General features: G+C 41.9%; 1 protein-coding gene and 1 long non-coding RNA gene across 2 annotated transcripts; one reads left to right on the top strand and one right to left on the bottom strand.

Annotated features, from left to right (window-relative positions):
• Positions 1–835: 835 nt before the first annotated feature.
• kdm5a (lysine demethylase 5A) lies at positions 836–19,232 on the bottom strand. Its single transcript, XM_015054345.1, has 28 exons — positions 18,278–19,232; positions 17,241–17,318; positions 16,821–16,943; positions 16,514–16,684; positions 16,215–16,406; positions 15,934–16,012; positions 15,736–15,827; positions 15,470–15,628; positions 14,497–14,616; positions 14,224–14,382; positions 13,422–13,603; positions 12,804–12,966; positions 12,594–12,713; positions 12,317–12,511; positions 12,051–12,232; positions 11,821–11,945; positions 11,422–11,572; positions 10,739–10,859; positions 10,468–10,644; positions 9,217–9,395; positions 8,794–9,112; positions 7,145–7,705; positions 6,871–7,029; positions 6,460–6,588; positions 4,379–4,526; positions 4,045–4,265; positions 2,724–3,197; positions 836–1,790 (listed from the first exon to the last, which is right to left on the bottom strand). The coding sequence occupies exons 1-28, from the start codon at positions 18,422–18,424 to the stop codon at positions 1,512–1,514; spliced, it is 5,205 nt and encodes a 1,734-aa protein (XP_014909831.1). The 5' UTR covers positions 18,425–19,232; the 3' UTR covers positions 836–1,511.
• On the top strand, positions 4,196–6,906 carry LOC106960940 (uncharacterized). The gene is made up of 4 exons (XR_001427670.1): positions 4,196–4,287; positions 4,390–4,502; positions 6,524–6,686; positions 6,816–6,906. It is a non-coding gene; the product is annotated as an uncharacterized LOC106960940 (long non-coding RNA).
• Positions 19,233–21,425: the final 2,193 nt, after the last annotated feature.

Below are 21,425 nucleotides of genomic sequence, written 5' to 3'. Positions count from 1 at the left end.
TCCCGTGTCCGTTTCAGCTGCAGCGCACCTCTGCTGAATAAATGTGTTACGAAAGAAATTGAAAATGACTCGGATGAGGGACGTTTGCAGAGCATAACCACATTTTAACCATGTTTTAGAGGGGAACTGGTGAAGGGTTGTGACATAAGCAAAAGTTAGGCATCCTTATTGTCTATTACATTGATGTGCTTCATGACTCCTCCTGTCAGTACATTGACCGAGCTGAAACCACTCACACGGAGGAGGACAGAAGCAGCTGAGGTCAGTTTCCACCGGATTGGACTCGGACGAGTCGGCGCCGGCACAATCATCAGGCTCCTCCCCCCATCATCCCGTGCTCCCGCTGTTGGATGAAACTGAGATTTACTGTTTTAAAAGACCTGCAGTCTCACAGCTGACGCCGTCTTCAAGGTAACTTCCAGGGATTTTATGAGACAAAACGAGTCTTAAAGCTTCGTTTAAATCTAGGGACTCATTTTGGATCTTCAACTAATAGCGAAATAGTTCAAGCTTGGTTTAATTCCCAGTTCTCAATTGAATCTGAACTTTGGAGATTTCTAACACATCAATATGATTTTATCTAAACAAATTCACTGTAGCTCTGGCTTTAAGTTTAAGTTTGTCGTCCTGCTGGAACAGGGAAAAAAGAAAAAAGATCCATCTTCTTTTTGCCTGTGAAATCATTTGCTTGCGATTATGTCAAAGGTCACAGCGACCTTTGACATAGTTTGGTGTCTTTACAATTATTTTTGGCGCAAACAAACCACAAACCATTGACACCGTCATATTTCACACTGGTGTTACATGGAGGTGCAGAAAGAGGAAAGCAAATATGTACGATTTGACTAGGAATCGTTTATTAAAAGGTGAGAAAACAAAAAGCCACAAACCATTTTTTTAACTGTTTAAAAGTTATATACATTATAAATAATTCCCACTACATTTTAACAGTTTTTTTTGTTTCCTCCTAGTCTTGAGTCCTACACACTGAGATGTTTTTTTTTTGTTTGTTTGTTTTTTTTTTAATCAGAGAGTCAGAGGGCAACAGTGAGTGGGACAGACTGTCCCAGGATTGGGAACATGTTCATCTCTAAACCAAGCAGCTTGAGGAAATGTGTGAGTGCTTCACTGTAAATTAATAAAACCAGAGAACTATTTAACCCTCCTGCAGTCTTAGCGCCATGTTCCGGAAGAGCTCAGCGGATATCACTGCTCCGTCAGTTCCCAAAACCACGAGAGAAAAAAAAAAAAAAATCTTAAAGGCGCGCATGGGGTCCCCCCGACCTCTCTTAGGGCTGCGGGAGGGTTGAGGGAGTGAGTGTCGTTGTAGACCGACACCTTTTACAGGAGGAGCATCACCACATCTCAGACGTCAGAGAGAACTTTTTTTTCCTCATTAAACCACGGAGAATTCATCACTTCTTGTGCTTCGTAATCCATACGGTACCAGAAATCCTCCGAACAAGCCTCCACGCAGAGTTCTTCTAGTCGCGCTCGCCCCGGTTTTAGCGCTAGCTGTCCTGCCGAGGCTCCTGCTGTTGGTGTGAAGCCGCCGGGTTTAAGAGGGACGCGGCGGACCACGGAGCCACGGCCGCTGCGCCGCACGGTGACAACACCACGATACTCTCCCCCGCCACGTCCTCCAGGGTCGCTCCGTCGACCGCGCCCGCCGCCTTCTGAGAGCAGTCCACGCAAATGTAGTCCTCATTTTCCGCCATTTCGCACGACACGCCCACGCAGACCTGGTGGAACCACTCGTCGCAGCCGCCGTCGCACTGCACCCAGTCCACCTGGAGACGAACGGAAACGGAATTAGGATGTTTGGATAAAGATTTTAAAAGAGGAGGAAATAAAAGAAACATTTTTTTTTCTCCCAGCATGTGGGGGTTGAAATGTAAAAAAATGTGAAAAAAAAAAAAAAAAAAAAAAAGATTGTAGGCCAAGGGATTCCTCAGCTCTGATTGGCTGCTGGGTTGGACACACAGAGCAGAAACTGGCCACTGGCTAACTTGGAGGAAACTATTAAATGGACCGCATCAATGGGACACGTTAATATGTAATGTGTGACTCTCTTTAAGATGTTCCAGTGATGCCGTTATCTCAGTTTCATTTGGTGAAATTGGTCAGCTGAATTATCTAGTTCACAGTTCTATGACTGTGATGACTGTGATATGTTGGGAAGTGAATACAAACACTCGTGCACAGTGTAAGTAACAAAGACGGAGAGTTTACTTTGAGATTTAAAGTTGACGTTATCCACTGTATGCCAGATTCAATGGATTTATTGAGCTAGATTTTTGACTAATGTATCTGTAGCCAACACCCCCAAAGAAACCTAAAATAAAGGATGTTGCTTTACTTTGTTTTGAAAGGAAGAAAACGAGAAAGAAACCAAGAAAAAAAGAAAGAGAAAAAACAAACAAGAAAAAAAAACAAGAAAGAGGAAGAAAACAAGACAGAAAAGAAAGAAAGAAAAAGACAGAAAAGGGAGGAACAGGAAGTAGTAAGAACGCTAGGAAATACAGAACTTAAATTACCTACTTTTCATAAATTCTAGCATAATAATATTTATTGAAGGAGTTTGTATTCATAAGCAGAGCTTCAGTTTTATTGAGCCTGGCCTCTCTGCCCTCTGAGCTCTCAGTCTATCAATCATCTATGTTTCCCTGTTTCTCAGCAGGACGGGTCTGGATCCACAGCGAGGGAAGTGACCTTGTCCTCACCTTGTCTTTACACGGCCTCTGGCAGTTCTTCGCCGCGCACACCGCGTTCTCGTCGTTGGAGTCCTCGGCGCCCGACCAGTCGTATTTGGACGGGATGTCCAGGATCTTCTTCTCCTTCCTCTTCTCCAGGACGTCCTTGATGGCCTCAGCTTTCGCGGCTGCCTTCTCCTTCCTCTTCCTCTCCTTCTCCTCCTTGGCCAACCGCTTGGCCAGCTGTTTCATCTCCCGGTTCTTTTCCAGGTTGAGCTTCAGCTTCTTCTTCTTGGGCTTGCCGCCGAGGCCGAGCTCCAGGCCGACCCGTTTCAGCTCCTTGGACTTCTGCAGCCTCATGTCTCCCATGGCGGCGGCGGTCGCGCCACCGGCGGTGGCCATCAGCATGTGGTGCTGCTCGGCTCTCTCCAGCTTCCGCTTTCGCTTCTTCTCAGAATCTTTAAATTTGATTTTGAGCGGTTTCTCCAGCAGCGAGTTGTCAGGCTGCAAAAAGGGATGGAAGGGACAAAAAAGTGAAATATTTTCCCAAAGTTTGACTTGCAGAAGTAGCCACGCCCCTAAAACTGCTCCACATTTGGTCGCGTTCCAACTACATACTGGAATGTAGTTTATTTGGGTTCTATGTTCTGACCAGTCAACAGAACACAGATCATAATTATTACAAAGAAAAGTATCATAGATATTTCAAAATGTTTTACTAATAGAAATCAGGGCAGCAAACTAATGATTACTTTAATAGTCAACTATTCTGACAATTAATCGATTAATATAATTAGCATGTTCTGCAGACTTTCCATTTAGTCACTTAAGTCTTTATACACAAAATTAGACATAAACTGAAAGATGCAAATAAGCAATTACTTTTTTGAATCAGATATAAAAATATATATTTTTTCCCTATAGCGTTCCTTTAGTGTAAGGTTGAGCATTTATAGCAAAGGCTGTATCCCTGGCAAAAAAAACAACAACTATATTGACAGATAATACAAACTGTATATATTTTTTGTACAGTTTAGGCTTACTTACTGCCCAGACTGTGTTGCTCTTTCAACAAATGACCACTTTTAGAGTCTGCATACTTCAGTCCACAATTAATCAATTACTAAATTATTACTAAATTATTTCAGTCGCTGATTAATCACAATTCATTCGATTAATCATTTCAGCCCGAATAAAAATCTGATAATGTATCGGGCATTTATAGTTCAAGATGTACAGAAATACACATAAAGCATTTCAGTTTGTTCACACACAACCCCAGCACTCTCCTCCGCTGTTTTTCCATTTTCAAGATGTTGCAACTAGTTGCACAATCGATGCGCTCCCTTACCTCCATGACCTGCAAGAATCTCTCCTCAGAGGGAGGGTGCGTGGCTTGCAGAATCCTCCAGATGTGCTGGGTCTCGTCCAGGGACACCTCCAGCAGGTCTCCCAGCATCATCAGGTCCTCCAGCTGCGCCTTGGCCTGCAGGGACAGTTCCAGCACTGGGGGCTCCAGGCTCCGGGGGACCAGCGGGGTCTTCCGCGGTTGCTTTCTGGGTGTGCCGAGATCTGAAGTGCAAAATATTTGGAAGTAAGACAAGCTACACATCTGAATGTAAGGAAAATGTGTGTAGAAAAAAAAATATATATATAAAAAATAAAAAAGCGTGCCGGTCACTCACTCTGCACACAGGACTTGGAAGCTGACGAGTAGGCGTGTTCGGCGCAGAATGAAGGTGTGGCGGCGGGCCACATGTGACTGACCACCTCCTCAGACTTCACGGGGATCTCTTCATCACAAAACAGGTAGGGCTTCACCTCACCTGGGTCCTGGGTAGCACACGTCACAATTACAGAGGAAATTTGAGATCATTTGAAGGCATCGCTTTCCACACACAAATTACACTCTCAACTTTCCAGAGTTCTCAGTTCCTTCCTGTTCATTTTATAACATAAAACAAATCAAGTTCATACTTAAAGTTGTGGCAAACTGTAAAACAAAAATAGAGCCGGCCGGTAACAACAAAGAAATAAAAGAAAGAGAGGAGGAAATAAAGGAAAAAAGAATTAAAGGCAGAAATAAAAGGAAAAAAGAAACAAAGGAATAAATACAGAAATTCATTTCCTTCTTTTGAAAGAAACAGAAACGAAGAAACAAAAATAAAAGAACAATAACAAAAGAGAAAGGAGGTATGGCATTACCTGACTTTAGAAAATATTATCATGCTGCCCAAATAACTCCCATAATAAATATAAGTGCCAAAAATTATGAAGCGAAATGGAAAAATATTGAACAAAAAGTCAATGGAAGAGAATTGCGGAGTATCATTGGAGATATAGAGACCACTAAGAATACAATTAAGAATGTTAATGCTATTACTAGTTTTTCACTGGGTAAATGGTTATATATAATCCAAAAATGCAAATTAGAGAAACAATTATGTCTGATCCAGTGGCCAACCTACAATAAATATTTTATTCAAGACCCACAATTTAAACAATGGCTAGAAAGAGGCTTAACAGCATTATGCGTAGTCCTTAAAGATGGGCACTTTAAAAGTTTCCATGAACTACAGCAAGAGTTTGCTCTAAGAACTCAAGATCATTTTAGATACCTACAATTAAGGGACTTTTATATCAAAGAAATAAAACAAAAAATGAAAATGGCATTGTCAAAATGCTGATCGAGACCTATAAGGGTAAAAAACACAGAATAGTGTCTTTACTCTATAAATATCTGTTAGAAAATAGAGACACTAACACATTGAATATTAAAACAAAATGGGAAAGGGAATTGGATATTCTGCTAACCGAAGATGGCTGGCTGAATATTTGGAAGACCCAAATTAAAACATCCTCTTCCAGAATTTGGAGAGAACATTGTTGGAAGAATATAATTAGATTCTTTATAACAACCCAAATTACTAGTAAATTCAAATCCAGAGCTCAGCCATGTTGGAGAGATTGTGGAGCACTTAATGTTAATCAGCATATTTTCTGGCTTTGCCCCAGAATTACACAGTTCTGGAACGAAATGCACAATAAGACTGAAACAGTATTGGGTTACTAATACCCAAGTCCGGTCTGGCTCTATGCCTTGGTCTTTTGGACAATATTGTACTTAATAATGACTGTTATTTGTTAAAAATTCTGTTGGTGGCAGCCAAAAAGGTGATAACCAGAAAGTGGTGCAAATCTGAACCTCCTACCACAAAAGAGTGGATACAGACTGTGAACTCATTTTCTGAGATGGAGATTCTAACACATAGACTGAGGACACAGGAACAGCAATGCCTGGGCAAATGGGAAAAATGGACAAACTTCACATCAACGATGGAGGACTAATTTTGGATATGAATGATCCCCTTGTGTTTTGTGTTACTAAAACAGGAGTCTCCCCCTGGTGTGTGATTTTTGTTTCGATTGTTCTGTATTTTTTGTCTTTTATAATTTCTATGTATTGTTTGACCTTTCTTCTTGAGTGTACTCTAATAACATCAACAAAAATAAAAATAAAGTTATAAAAATAAAATAAAAGAACAAAGAAAAAGATACAAAGGAACAAATAAAGAAAGGAAGAATTGAAACAAGGAAGAAGAGAAAAAACACAAGGAGGTAAAGGACACATCTAGATAACATTTCATAAGGTCTGGAAATACAAATATCTTTCAATTATCTTCTTTCCTTTTTCCATAAAAAAATACTGAGATCATATCCCAGACCTTTGTCAGGCTGTGTAGGAAATCTTTCACCCCTCACTTACCTTCATGTCGTAACCGTAAGTCTCCCTGATGTCCTCGTCTGAATCTGTTTCCTCGTCATCGTAGTCCACAGACGGCCGAGGTGAAGCCGCTCTGCTGAAACCAGACTGCTGGAAGGTCTGGATGTGACCCTGCAGAGCGGAGAAGGTTACAGCGTCTGGCTTCAGTTCAACGCTGGAAAACTCAGCTGGGTTTCAAATCAATCAATCGCATGATAAATTAAAACGAGGTAAATAACTTCCATTTTGACGATTATTTTCTTTGAATGGTGTTGATGTTTAGATATTTCATCGATTATCATCTATGGTTTTGGTTGTGGTTTTTATTTTCATTTTATTTATTGTTTTTGGTTAAAAAGCTTAACCAAACAGCGGCGACTTCTTCACAGACGTTAAAGGGTTTTAAAGGCTCACCTGCAGGTCAGGGTTGGCGGCCGCTTTCAGCAGCTCTGCGTTGATGATCTTCTCGGTTTTCTCCCTCGCCGCCTGCTCCACCATCCGCTGGCTGAGCACGGAAAGCTTCGCCAGAGCTGAGGACAGCTCCTCGGTAGCCAGAGCTTGACGTGCTCGATCCTGAAAAGGCAAGAGGGCAAGAAGAAGCAAGTTAATCTGAAATCAAACACGAAAAAAAAAAAACAAAGAGAAGAAAAAAAAAAAACGTAGAAGGAGAAGAGTTTGGCGTGAATACCTGCCAGCTCATAGCCCGCTCCGTTAAACACTGCAGCGCCTCTCCTTCCGGCAGACGCACCGGCAGCTTCTGCAGAGAGACCAACAATGACAGGATGGTCTCCAGTCTCGGCCTCCTCGACCTCTGGCACAGCGGACACAGGAACTTAGAGTCTTTGCTGTTGCTCTGCCAGCTGACGCCCACTTTCTTCTGCGTCCCCATCTTGGGCAGAGGGACGCAGGCGCCGTGGAACCAGTCCTTACACAGCTCACACTGCAGCATGAAGCCGCTGGCCGTCTTCCGGCACAGGCAGAACTTGACTTCCTCAATGTGGTCCGCCATGGCCATCTTGGCCAAGTTGGCGGCGCGGAGCGAGTGGATGGCCTCCACTTCCTTCTGCTCCTTGGCTTTGAAGGCGGCCACCACGGCCGAGGGGTCTCGGACCTCCTCCAGGCTTTCCTCCAGGTCGCTGAGGGCATCGGGGTCGTAGCCGCTCCGCTCCTTCTCCATGAGCTCCTTGACGCGCTTCCGCTTGCTCTTGCTGTTGCTGTACACGCCGATGTCCACACGAGGACTGAGAACCTTCAAAAAAATAAAAAATAAAATAAAATAATGGAATATTTTATTTTGTACCCCATAATCACACCGGATGTAACCTGCTTTATATGGTTTATACTTTAAACTGCTATTACTGAGTCAGAAATACACCGAAGTACTGAGAAAAGTATCTAAATATTGATCATTTTTGTTGAGAATTCTATATGATGAATAAATAAATCCAGGTACACTATATTTAAAGGGGCAGCATTATGTATTTTCCAGGTACATACTGCTATTTTACAGCACAATCAAGTAACTAGAACACCTTCAGTTGTTTCAAAAGTGGTATGGCTTAAACTTCATCATGACTTCATCTTGAAATTGGGCCTCTGTCTCCTTAAGAAACTCCTAATGAAACAGCTCCTTTAGGGACTCATCACAACATTGCTCCTGTATCAACCCTTTGACGTCAACGATGTACTCAGCAATGTACTGAGAAATCTTCCAGCAGATACACAGTTCCACCCGATGTTTGCTAATTGCTGTTGGCTAGTCTTAAGGAGCTGGATGGGGAAGATGCGGGGAAGGGTTGCTCTGTGAGGCGGAAGCTTAGAACCTGCAGCTTAGAGGAGGAGCTGCACCTCGAAGGCGTTTTGCACAGCTGAATGGTTGCCATGGGAGACTCGAAGTACACTTTTGATGAGGGAATAAATAACATGACGTAAAGCTCAAAAAATGTCAATTTTACATCATACTGTCCCTAAGAGGACTAACATTCATGAATACCATCGCACTCATTAACATCATAGTAAATGTCTTAGAATGGCCTAGTTGAAGTACATATCTAAAATAGATGAACTTGAAAATAGAGCCTTTTTTTTTAAGTGACTGAGCTTGAGCTAATTTATTTTGAGCTGAATTTTCTGGCGTTTGATGTGCAGAGAAATAACCCAAGAGTCAGGAAGCTTGTTCTATTATCACCGTATCGACTGAAGAGGGTTTAATACAAAGCATTGAACACTTTTTAAAAATTTTTTATTATGAATATTCAACTGAATTTTCCTTCCACTCCTCACTTTAAACAGATATGTGAAAAAGTTCAGAGGCAGGGAATCCCAGGGTTTCCCTACCTGCAGCAGAGTGTAGGTGGAGTTCTTCTTGAGGAAGGTGCGGGCGGTCCGCTCCCTCCAGGCTCGAGCCGAGGCCACCTGAGACTCCACTTGTCCGAGTGGATCGAGCCGCACGGGGATGGAGCGGCCTCTGGCCAGCAGGCTCTCCAGCTGCTCCAGGTAGGCGTAGCTGCTTCCGCTCTGGATGGCCTCCACCTTACAGGTCCAGTCCTTGGCCTTCTGCAAGGCCTCTTCCAGAGCCAGAACATTAGGCAGATACGCCGGGATGTTCCTTGCCTCCAGCACAATGCTCTCCAGCGTCACCATGCTGTGGCGAGGCCTGGGTTTACAAGAGGACACACAGGCAGAAGTGTTCTACATCGCTTCGCTTCAACATCCGAACATCAGGAATTCAAAGCTGTATTTTAGGATGGTAATCGTTACCTAGCCTGCAGGCAGGCCCGTGCTTTATCCTCCCATCTCTCTGAGACGGTGAGGACTTCCTGTAGCTCTGCCATTGCCTTCTCCACAGCGTGATGCGGCGCTAAGCCGACTCCTGAGTCTATCAGCCGCTTCATTAGCTCCAGAGTGACGCGGTGCGGCTCAGCAAGGGTGCCACGGACCTTCGGTTTCAGAAAGATGGCAGAAGAAGCAAAAATAAATAAATAAATAAATAAATAAATAAATAAACGGCTTAGTTTGTTTTAAGTTATAAAAATATTGTGCAACTCTGTCACTGCTAGCAAGTAAAAAGAAGCATCTCCCCTCACAGACATGGGGTTTCTGCAGGTTTCACCAATTCAAATTTAAGACTTTTAAAAGCCATTGTGAATGGGATTTCAGTGCATTCAGTACACTGGTGATAAATTTCCACCTAACCACGATAGACGCAAAAATACACAAGAGATTTCTCCAAATGAAATTCACTTTCACTTGATTGATGGTCTTAATTATGCTATTTGGGACAGAAGAGCTACAAGCTGAAGATATTACTCTTGACACACTTTTAATTTTTGTTTTATTAAATTCATCATAATACAGAAAGGTCTTGCTGGAGCCAGAAGTTAAGTTTGGATTTATATTTGTTAGTTTTGCTTTCAAAAGCAAAATTAACAAATAACAAATAAAATATTAGCTCTAACTAATAAGATTAGCTAGAGCTAATATTACTAATTAGCTAGAGCTAACTAGCAAGGGTGTATTAGCCACTAGTTAGCAGTAGCCTCAACATCTCGAGTTATAGAACGCAATGAGGATTTCTGAGTGCGACTAATTTTTGCCTGACAGAAATGTCCACAAAAAAAACAACATTAAATGGTTCTGTCAAGAAAAAATGTAAGATATTAAAGGCTAACTTACATTTTAAAATTAATTTAAGACATTTTAAGGCCATAGTTTTAGATATGCAAAGACTTTTTTAGGATGGTTGACACCCTGTGACAGAATCAAACCCTTTTCCAAAAGTTCACAGTATTTGCCACATTAATGATTAGCAACACCGGGGGCTAAGAACAACCCACATACGGAGGCCTTTGTCCTCGGCACGGCTGTCGCAGGTTCGATTCCCAATCAGGTGACCTTTGCCGTATGTATTCCCTCTCTCTCTTTATCATACTTTCCTGTCTTAACATTTTCCAATAAAGGTCACTAGAGGAAAAAAAACAACTTTAAAAAAAATTTGCACCACCAGCCCACCTCATCAAGCCAGCGGGCCTGCTGCAGCTCCTGCTTTAGCTTGGGCAGCTCAGGAAGCTCCACATCCAGGCCACTGCCCAGGTCCAAAAGCTCCTGCAGCTTGGAGGAGTCGGGCATCTCGTCGGACAGAGCCACTTGCGCTCGCTCGTGGAAGTCCTCCACTGTCTCCAGTAACTCCTGGAGACACAGAGAGCATAAAAAAAAATCCAAAACAGCAGGTGTTCGATGCTGCTGAATAAGAAGGAGGAAGGTTAAAGGATTTAATACAAACTTTGACTTGTCGCGCCTGGCTGATGATGCAGGGCAGCCGGAAGAGCTGCTCCACAAAAGCCTTGAGCTCGTCCACGGTCAGCTTGGTGCGGTTGCGGCTACTGTCGGAACGAAGGCGGCTGCTGCAAAGACACAGAGAAAACTCCTGGTTCTCATTTAAAGCAGATGAATACATAACATGAGATAAAAAAATATAAATAAATAAATAAAAAAAAACAGCCAACAACCCAGCACTTTCTTGATACAAATGTGACTAACCAAAGTAGCTGTGATTACACAGAACCATCTTTACTGCCGGATTCCATTAGCATGAATACAAAGTTTCACTCTGAGGGAATGGCAGATGTTTTTGCAGTGATTTCAAACTAAAAGAACCTGCGAAAAACAAACTGCAGGGGAAGAAAGAAAAGAGGAAAGAGAATAAAGCACGGAATTAGGACAGCTGAAAAAAAAAGTCTGATTTAAATCTTCTGAGATCAAAATACCAAGAAAAAAAATTAAGATTTTTCAGTGGGCCTAATCATCTTCTATATGGACAGACGAGAGGATGTATGGGTGAAAAAGATAAATGGAGATGGAATAAAGTCTAGAAATAAAAGTTTTCAGTTATTCTCATGGTCTTCAAAACACTTCAGACTGAGTTTTCTCAACCATTGCCGTTTTGGAGCAGTGCTGGGAACCAACCTGTGCCTTTGCTTGCGGCTGAGCAGCAGCTGGGCCACAGAGGAGCACGTCTCTGCCTCCTTCACCATCTCCCTCAGGCGGCGGAACAAAGCGTTCTCGGGATACTTCCTGTCCTCGGCGTCCTCCAGCAAAACCTTGAGCTCTATTAGATCTACCACAGAGGAAGAAGGAGGGAGAGACGAATCAGTCTGGAAATCAGTTTGCTGGGCGTTAATTAAACTCTCACATGCCTCTGATTTTAGCTCGTTTTTTTATACGTATAAAAATATTCCAGGAAGGTTCCTGTTTTGTGAGAAACACTAAAATCAAATTCCAGTCTTTTCTAGAGTCTACAGAAACTCTATAATATCAATTTTATCATCATGTGGATGTGTTTTTTACAGCTGAATTGGGGTCTACCTTTCTTGTTTTTCTGGTCTGCCGCTAAAGCCTCTGCGACCCGCTTGGCCCAGGTGTCGTAGGACTGGGCCCGCGTCTTCACGCCGTACAGCATGGACGGAAACTCCTCCAGATCGTAACGGTACCTGAAAGAAACCGCGCGATGATGCAGTTACACATATTTGTCCATTAAGCTGAAGTTCCACAAAACCCATCCTGAGCTGTCGTGCAGGAACAAAAGAGGATCTCACCGAAGACACTTGCTGCCGAGGGGACAGTCACAGAGGTCCTTAGCGTGATGGAGACAGACGAGCCTGTCCGGGCTGCAGGAACACGTCAGCGCAGACAGGAAACACGTCGTCTTACACTTGTAGCACTGACGCTCGTCGTCTGGAACGAGCTCGAAAACCTCCTGCTCTGATGAGAGCACTCCCTTTGAGGAGAGATAACAGAGTGGATGATGATTACATTCACGTCTGACGATTAGCGTTCAGCTAACCGGGAAGGAAAGACTTACCATCTCCTGGACAGCCTGCCTCAGTTTCGTTTCCTCCTCTATCATATCGTCCATTTCTTTGAAGACAGCCGCCGCCAGCTCCACGTCGAGGTTCTCGGGATCGGCCGCCATTTTGCACAAGAGCTCCTCGTGGGAGAAGACGCAGTAGCGGTGGAGGCGGCGGTAGTGGGCGACACACTGACGACCCAACGGCAGCTAGGAGAGCAGAGAGGGTGTGATGCTTTTCTAAACAAAGAATGGAAATAAAACCTACAAGAGGAGTTCTTGTTTTCCTAACCCAGTCTGCGGTGCAGAAGTTCACAGCTTCTGCAAAGTTGTAGCCTTGGTTGAAGCCGCTGTGGTAGGCCCTCGGGAAGGTTACCACGAACTCCCCTGCACACTGATTGGTTCGGTAAACCTGGAGTAAGAGATTTTTTTTATTCACGCGAGATGACCCGGACATCTCGTCGAGTCAAATATTTAGACCTCGGGTGTTTCGGATACTTACGGGGACGCCGTGATCCATGAGGACGTTGGGATTCATGATGGTGACCAGCTGATGCAGAAGGTCTGGCTGAGAGTCAAAAAGCTCCGGAGCCAGCTTTTTCATGACAGCCTCTAGTTTCTCTGCTGCAGAGGCTGGCACTCCATACCAGGTTTTGGGTTCTCCCCTGGAGGCCAGACAAAGAAAAGCAACGGATTAATATAAAAAAATAATAATAAACCGAGAAGAAAGAACATGTAGTTTATTGAAAAGTTATATTGCTTATATTTTAAACGCACATTGAGATTAAAATAACTCCCACCAGATTTCCAGACAGCCAATGAGGCTAAACAACTGCATTGTTGTCAAAAGCAATTCATAAATACCACAAATGATATCTAAAGGCGTTCCACAAGGAGCCATTTTAGTTTCCATTTTGTTGTTTATTTTTAAAATGACTTAGAAAGTACTGACTGCAAACAAAGTCAATTTATTTGCTGATGATGCATTCATATACATTTCCAAGCTAAAATTTTTGACTTTTAATCATAAAAAAATGTTTTTACTTAATTTAAAAGTATCTCCCCTCTGAAACACCACTCCAATGCAATAACGGTCACCTCTAAATCAAAAATCTCTCACCAATGAAGGAAATTGATAGAGTAGCTCCAGTGGTCCTCGATGTGCCAGCAGAACGAGGAGAAACACATGCCCACATAGAGCCAGGGCACCTTCATGCCTGATATGTCAACATTAATGTGTGTGAGAACGGACTGTTCCAGTACTGGCATGTTGTTCAAGTTCCAGCCTGAGTTTGCATATTCCTGTCAGAAGAGAAAACGAGGACTTCTTTACTAATGGGTCAAAATACAAAAATACATTGTCACTTTTTTTCCTTTTTCCCCCAAAGTGATTTTGGAAAAAAATTAATCATCTTTCTTTCCAAAAGACGTTTGGAGCAAAAAATCCCAACACCTTAGGCAAAAAAATGACTTATTTTAGCAACGTGGCATTATTACAATACTACATATTTTTCATCATAACTGATAAACGTTATAGAATAATAACTAATATAACAGGATAAGAAATTAACAAACTTGAACATATAACCTATGACGAAAGATAAAAACATTACATTTTTCTTTAAACACAAAGCCTTTAATCAATCAGAATTTTTCTTTATTAATTGTATTACAATGAAATATTCTCTTTACAACAAATTTAAACTAATTTGACCAAAAATGTGTTACAGTGAAACAAGTTATAGTGCTTATATGTGATTATTGTTGATATTATCGCCACCTGGTGGCTAAGACTAAATATTTCAGCAGCTTTTGTTAAATAGGTCAGGGATGATATATATTTAATAGATATATAGCAACCGAAACATATTAATTACATAATTCAAAAAACACGGCCATGTGAGACGTATGAGTGTTGTCACCTCTTCATCTCCCAGAAGCCTCCTCTTGCCGTCCTTCATAGGAAAACCACTGCCCACGTCCTTGGAGCTGATGTCAGCGCCGTACTCTACGATAACGTCCTCCTCGATGCTGCTGACCAGGCGCCAGAACTCCTTCTCGACCAACTCTGTCGGAACCATCTAATAACACGCAGAGGACTTTGTTGAGCTTTCAGATTGAGGCGCAAACTGCCGTGACTCCATTTCCCCACCAACGGGTCACACACACCAACTCAAAAGGTTTGCTCCACTCACGTGAACTGGCATGTTGAAATAGTCGGATTTAAAGTGGTCGGCCATTTCACCGAAACTCTGCAGAGTGTACTCCCTCACAGCCTGCTCAAAGCCAAAAGCCTCTCGGGGCTTACTGCACTCCTGTGAGGGAAACAGAAATGCGCATGAATTTGAAACAAACTACACAGCAGAAGACATCGCGAGTATCCAGCCACACAAAACTCTGGTTTTGACACACAAAACTGGCTCCAATCTTATTTGGCAGACAGGAACTACTTTGTTTCATTTGGTAATTAAAATTCTGGCCCAAAAAAATGTGAATTGTGAGGTTTCCAAAGGGTCCATTGTTGGACCACTTCTATTTCACACCTCATATCTCTGTGTCACAGCTTAACCCTAGTCCTCTATGCTCACTGATACAGTGTGTCCATAATATAAATGAAGCCTTGGGTCTACAGAACACAGAACTTGCAAGAGGCCTGACAGTAAACACTTTGCTCTGCTAAATAAACACTTGTTTAATGGCTTTGAAGGTCACATGATTATTAAGTAAAATGGTTTTCTCTAAAATTTAAAGTTAGCTTTTTCTTGATGAAAACAGTAATTTTAAAATAGTTTCGGGTCATTATGTAATGACTGATCAGAGTAAAATAGAGTTGGCCCTTTTTTTTGGATCCAGTCTGAAAAAAGAAGTGAAATGAAAAGAATAACAAATGTTGCTGGATGATAAAATGTCCAAGAAGTTATTGTGATAGACGATGATGTTGTTTTTAGACCATTTTTAAGTAATATAATGGAGATGGCATAATAATGATAGAAACCATTCTCAAAGATCAATAAACTTTAAATTCTAATGAACATTTAACACAGGAACCAGAAGACATTTTAAATATTCAAAACAAATAAAACAAACAAAATGAGTGATAGCATACGAGACCAAACGTAAAAGCTCTAGCTGAAGGTTCTTGAATTTGTCAGGTGTCTCGTAGCCTACCTCAGCGACACACTTCGGGCACCTCCAGTCTCCTTTGGGCACGTCCTGCAGGGGTGGAATGAGGCAGAAAGTGTGGTAGCTGTCGTCACAGCCGTCACACAGCAGCAGCCGGTCTTCCTCGTCGCCTCGTCCGCACACCAGGCAGAAATAAAGATCAATCTTGGGGGAAGAAAAAAGAGGGCACGAGAGATATAAAGACTGTCACAGCTCATCTAACTCAGAAAAACAAGACTCAGATTTTGAGCAAAGATGACTGAAACTCTTACAAAGTTGACCTCCAGAGTCTCCTTGCGTGGTCTCATCTTAATGGCGAAGGCCTGGGCTTTGAGATGCCGCTGCTTCTTAATGAATCCATCGTCTACGTAGAAAGAGAGCAGTGCAAAAGAGGATGAGTCCGTCTGATGTTTGCAAGTGGCATGTTTTAAATAATAAATAAATAAATAAATAAATAAAAAATAATTTACCAGCTGATACAATCTCCAATCCGACCATCTTGGGACTAGTTCCGAAGATTTTGAGACTTTTGGGCTCCTTGTTTTCCCTCTGTGGGGACAAAAACAGCAGAAAACTGTAAAACAGACAGATTCCGATGAAAGGCAGGAGCTTAATACAACTTATACCATGTCGTGATTTACATTTTATCATCACAAGGAAGAGCAGCAAACATACAGTGGGTGAATGATGAGCTCATGATTTTCTGTAGCTGGTCTATGTGATTGATGTAAACTGTCGCTTTGCCTCCTACCTCCGACTTCAGTCGTCTGGATCGCCTCTCTGATGGAAGCCGATCTTTGGTTTGAGTCACGTCACCCTCTTTGTCTTTCTCCTTGTCGTTTTCATCCTCCTCTTCTTGCTCCTCTTCCTCCATCGCATCCTCCCCGACACCCTCATCCATTTCTTCCCCATCTGCTCCCTCATCGTACAGCCGCTGGATGCCCTGATTAAAAGCGACAGGAGAAACGAACCGACGTCGTTTTCAGGTCCAACGTGACCGCTTGCGTTTTTAAACAAAACTACATCAGTAGAACGACGAGCACCGCTTACGGTAAGGGTAGCACCAGACTGGAAGAGTTCATAAGGGTAAAGGAATCTCTCATAATGCGAACGCAGAAGAGAACCGGTGCCTTTTCCCGATGGGAAGCCCATGCGAGTCGCCACTTTGGACCATCTCTTCTCTTTGCACACCGTCTCAAATCCGCCTTCAGACGACACAATCTGAAAGGGACGCAAGCGTCCAACATAAGGACATTAAGTTATTTGAATGTGTCCAGTAACTTTTAGCTGTGTTCATTGTACCCACTGAGTGCAGCAACAACTGTCTACTTAAAAAGGGCAGAAAATCCAGCTTCACCTTGCTGAGCTGATAGAGGTCCAAAATCTTTCTCTCTACATGAGGGAAACGAATCTTGGATCCTTGCAGCTCCCAGAACTTTGCGATCTGATCCAGGAAGTTCAGTTTAACTCGAGTGAGCGCCTGTAAAAAAAAAGAAAAAAAGATTGGAAATATAGACAAAAGAGTGAGTGTTTTGAGTAAAACTGGTGTAGGAGTGCAGCTAGTTATGAAAGGCATTAGCGGAGTGTTTCTACTGATCCAGATTTTAACAAGGACAGTATAAATTTTCACATAATGTTCCCACCAATGGCTGTGAGCTTTAGCATCTCAGCCACTACCAAACATTATATTTGGCGAGGACATTAAAGTTAATTTGATTTCATCTAACTGGCCAAATATATCCTCAATTTGCAAAAAAAAAAAAAAAAAAAAACTCACCTCAAGTTCATTGAGTCTCTGCACTCTCGGGGTGAAGCGGAAGTTGCGAACATCACAGGCAAACGGAGGCTGCCAGTCCTGACGGACAGAAGAGAAACAGAAGGTACTCCCAGAACTACTTCAGAAATGAGGAAATGGAAACGATCCAAACTGGATCTAACGCTCGAAGCAGCAATGATTAAAAAAATTTAATTTAAAAAAAGAAAAAAACCTTTAAAGATACAAGGTTTCCCCCAGAAAACTTACAAAGCCCGGTGGTTGGGTGTTAGGGCAGTCACTCATCCAGCGGCCTGTTTTGTTTTTGAGTTGAATTTTTTTTTTTAAATTTCACAGAAAATTTGAAAATATCACTTGATTATGTGTTATTGGAAGTTTGGAACATTAATATCTGAACACTAACTATAAAGTCTTAAAAAATGCAAACATTAAAAAAAAACTTAAATAAGCTATGCTAAGCCCGGTGGGGGCACAAGTAAAGCCTGGTGGCCCCCAAGGCTTATAATACACTGGGGGAAACCCTGTGATAATAATAGCTACACACCCAATTTACAAGTGTCCCACTCTTCATTTTATTGGAATGTTTGGTTGAGTTTTAATGAAATTAAAAGTGTAATCCTGGAGTTGTAGATTCAAAATATGTAAAGCCATTTTTTATTCACATAAATAAGAGCCAACTGTCACTATTTCTGAGCTGACATGAGCATTAGGCCTGTATTTCCTCCAATGTCATCATCGACATTATTGATCTATAACTTTGTCATCAGGACAACAAAAACAAAGCATTGGATACAGGAGCTGTATAAAGCTTTTTTTTAGACACTTTTCATGACAAAATACGGAAAGCAAACAAAAGACACAAAGGGCTAAGAAATTAAGCTCTGCTTGACCTTTGTTAGAGTAGCCAACTAGTAGTTGAGTTACACAAAATTCAAGCAGGCCTACAGTAAACCTCAGCTGCGCACTTTTGATATCACAAAAGGATAAACTCGTTCAGATTTCAAAAAGAAGGGTTTTCTCGTGCTCAAATGGAAGTTTACCTGGGGAGGTCTGATCTTGCAGATGCCCGTTTTCTCTGCAATCGGTCGGATCTTGTTGATGAATCCTAAAGGATCCGAGAATTCCTCCCAACTCGGCTCAAACACCGGGCACTCGGGAGGGGGAACGAACTCGGCGAACGCAGCCATCTCGAAGTGAATCCGGGGAAGCAAGTCATTCACAAAAACAAAACAAACAAACAACAAAAACAAAAACCAATACGCTCAAAATAAAAGAGTTGACATCAAGGATCCATGATTTAACAGCAACCGTCTTGGGGAAGTTCCTCCACGTCCATGATTATTCTGCAAATCTTCCGTCGATGAGAAATGTATCACATAGCAGTGATCATGTCTTGATTCATAATGAGGCTTGTGAGAAAATCCAAAACACAGAAAAAGGCAGCAGCTAGTGATGAGTGTGCTCCCATCCTCCGTAAACAGTCGGGTAGGCCAGGCCGGGAAGTGTTCACCTGAGACGTAGGGCAGGGTCAGTCCGACATGCTATCATCTTTGTTTCTTCGGGTTTCTGCGTTTCCAACAAAGTTATCAGCGCCTAGCTCACACTTTGCTTCTTCTTAAGAATACCACCCAAACTGGATGCTAATAGCAAGCTCGCGTAGTCGGGTGATGCATTCACCCTGTTCAACTGCTCGTACTCAAAGGGGCAACAAGCAGGAAGCTAATTAAATCGGTGCTAGCTTAGCATTAGCTGTCTGTTGCGCACCTAAACATTGCCGTCAGACGAATAAAGTCGCCTAAGCGAGCTAGTCTTCTCTTATACATTCGTGGTAAATTAACATACATTATGAAAGCACAGACACATTTGTTTTATGCCTTAAAACGTTTAAGAGTGGTAGGTTTGCGCATAAATGAACGTCGTCTACGAGTAACATAGCTGCATTAGCAGACATGCTAACTAGCACTAGCAAGGAAGAGAGAACTGTTGTGATGCCTCCAGAGAAACTCGGAAAAAACAGCTTTTTCAGCGCTAGTGATGATAAAGTTGACAACAAAAACATATAAATGACGGTATTTCATCAATTTAAGTTCAAACTGATTTTTCTTTAAAAAGTGTCCAGAAGGTTTTTGTTTTTGCCTTGCTGCTTATGCAAACACTATACTGGGTCTGGATGTTGATTTAAATGACAGAAATTCCGAAACAACACAATGCAAAATGAAAAATAATATTGATTAAAAGAGACATATTAATACGAAGAGCAGATGTTTAATCCAGGGCTATAAGTATAGGAATGTATAATATTGTATAATATAATATAAGTATAATATTGCTGCATTACATTTTGTTCTACGGTTGTTGGGGAAACACAAAAACTGAATATTGTTTTGGACATTTAAAAGGTAGGTTAGGAACACACACCCTTATACTTTTACATTCTTTTAAAGAAAATGCAATTATAAGAAAAGCTACAATTATAAATACATTTTAAATAAATACAAAAAAGTAGGCGGAGATATTGCTCATGCTGAAAAGTTGACTATCAAATTAATAGAAGCTTTCAGTCATTTTTCTCTCTCTTCCATTGTCCTGTTTTGTTCGACTTGTAACTCACTTTTACAGGTAAGAAATTAAGTTTATAGTGGCTTACACAGAACTATATCGGATTTCATAGCCTCAAAACTTCTCGGGTACAGATTTTTATTTTATAGAAGCGACCAGCAGGTGGCGCTCGCTGACAGTTTTTCTTTCGGCTGACGTTTGGAGGCTCTCAACAAGCCCACCCCTCACCTCACAGTCCTCAAACCTGTGACGTTCCCCGCGAACTTCGTCCAGTAGCACTCCGCCACATCCGCCCATTCACAGCTGCACCGAGGATGCGGAGGGAAAACTCGTCGTCACGTCTTCATGGTTTTGGTCGCATTTGGACGTTTAGGTTCGCACGGACTTGGGGCTAAACAAACTCCCCACCCCCCACCCCTTCACCCTCTCTCTGATGCAGACTACAAAACAAACTCTTGATGCGGCTGCAAGGCGAAGAACTGGAAAGGATGATCAATTTGTAGACGTGGATATGAGACATTCGGTGTCATTCACTCATTGAGCAAAGACTGTACATTTTGTGCAAGGATTTATCCCCCCCTCTTTTTTTTTTGTATTTAAGCATGCGTAATTATATTTAATATCTGCAGAGTGGAACATCGTCTCGTTCTTTTGGCACGCCTTGTTTCTTGTGCGCTTTTACGCACGGACGCAGACTAAAACTGGCGCAGGTTGAGGTAGTAGTTTGTGCTGTTGGCCGGGTCGACGTGATGCCCCATATGGAGATGACTGCGCAATCTACTGCCTTGCCGGCGCTGGTGACTCGCTGCAGAGAAGACTGAAGACTTATTTGAACTACAATCTGGACTCAGGTTTTTTTTGTTTTTTAGATAAATGTGTGATTGTGGCGTGGTACAAAAGCGCCATTATCGGTTAACTGGTATAAAACTTGCACTAATTTCCCTCAGTAGTTATTTTCTTAATAAATTTTGGTCCTTCTAATAAAAATATTTTAAAAAATCCAAATGTTAAAATGGATTTGTATTTTTGCACATTCTGAAATAGTGGGGAACCAACAAGTTGGTGTGGAGAGATTAGAATAAGACATTTTTGCACTTTTCCTGATTGAAACCCCCTTTTACCCCCCAATTTGTCAATAGTGTTTTTTGTTTGTTTTACTATCTTTCCTTTTCTATTTTCTCAGTGTTTTCCAACCTGCTGTTATGGATTTGTTCAATGTAACCATGCATGTGTTTGGTCAACTACTTGCCTTTATGACATCATGAAGTGATATCCGGCTTAACAGTGTTTTGCACCTGCTGGAAAAAGCATATTTGAACTGTCTGAGATGAATAAACTAAGTTTTGAGTAACACAATTTATGAACAAGTTTTCAAAGAGGTCTTTTAAGTTTACCCCACCTCTTTGACACCTGCTCAATGACTAAGACCTAAAATAACTAGTTTTGCATGGATAAAGTCAACTGTAACACAGAAGTTTGTGGTGGAACGGACACAGTTCTCTTGTAGTTGAAGGTCACACAATTCAGAGAATCACTTTTACACTTCAATCTTTAAAAGCTCATCACAGTAGTTCGGAGTGTTCTTCTACAGAGGCCCGAGTTGTAAGTGAACGTAATTTCTTGTGATAT

The sequence above is a fragment of the Poecilia latipinna genome, unplaced genomic scaffold (genome assembly GCF_001443285.1).
Source record: "Poecilia latipinna isolate Pla-1442-1.1 unplaced genomic scaffold, P_latipinna-1.0 Scaffold1245, whole genome shotgun sequence".
Lineage (NCBI taxonomy): Eukaryota > Metazoa > Chordata > Actinopteri > Cyprinodontiformes > Poeciliidae > Poecilia > Poecilia latipinna.
The sequence above is the reverse complement of the archived record's forward strand: the minus strand, read 5'-3'. Positions and strand labels throughout refer to the sequence as shown.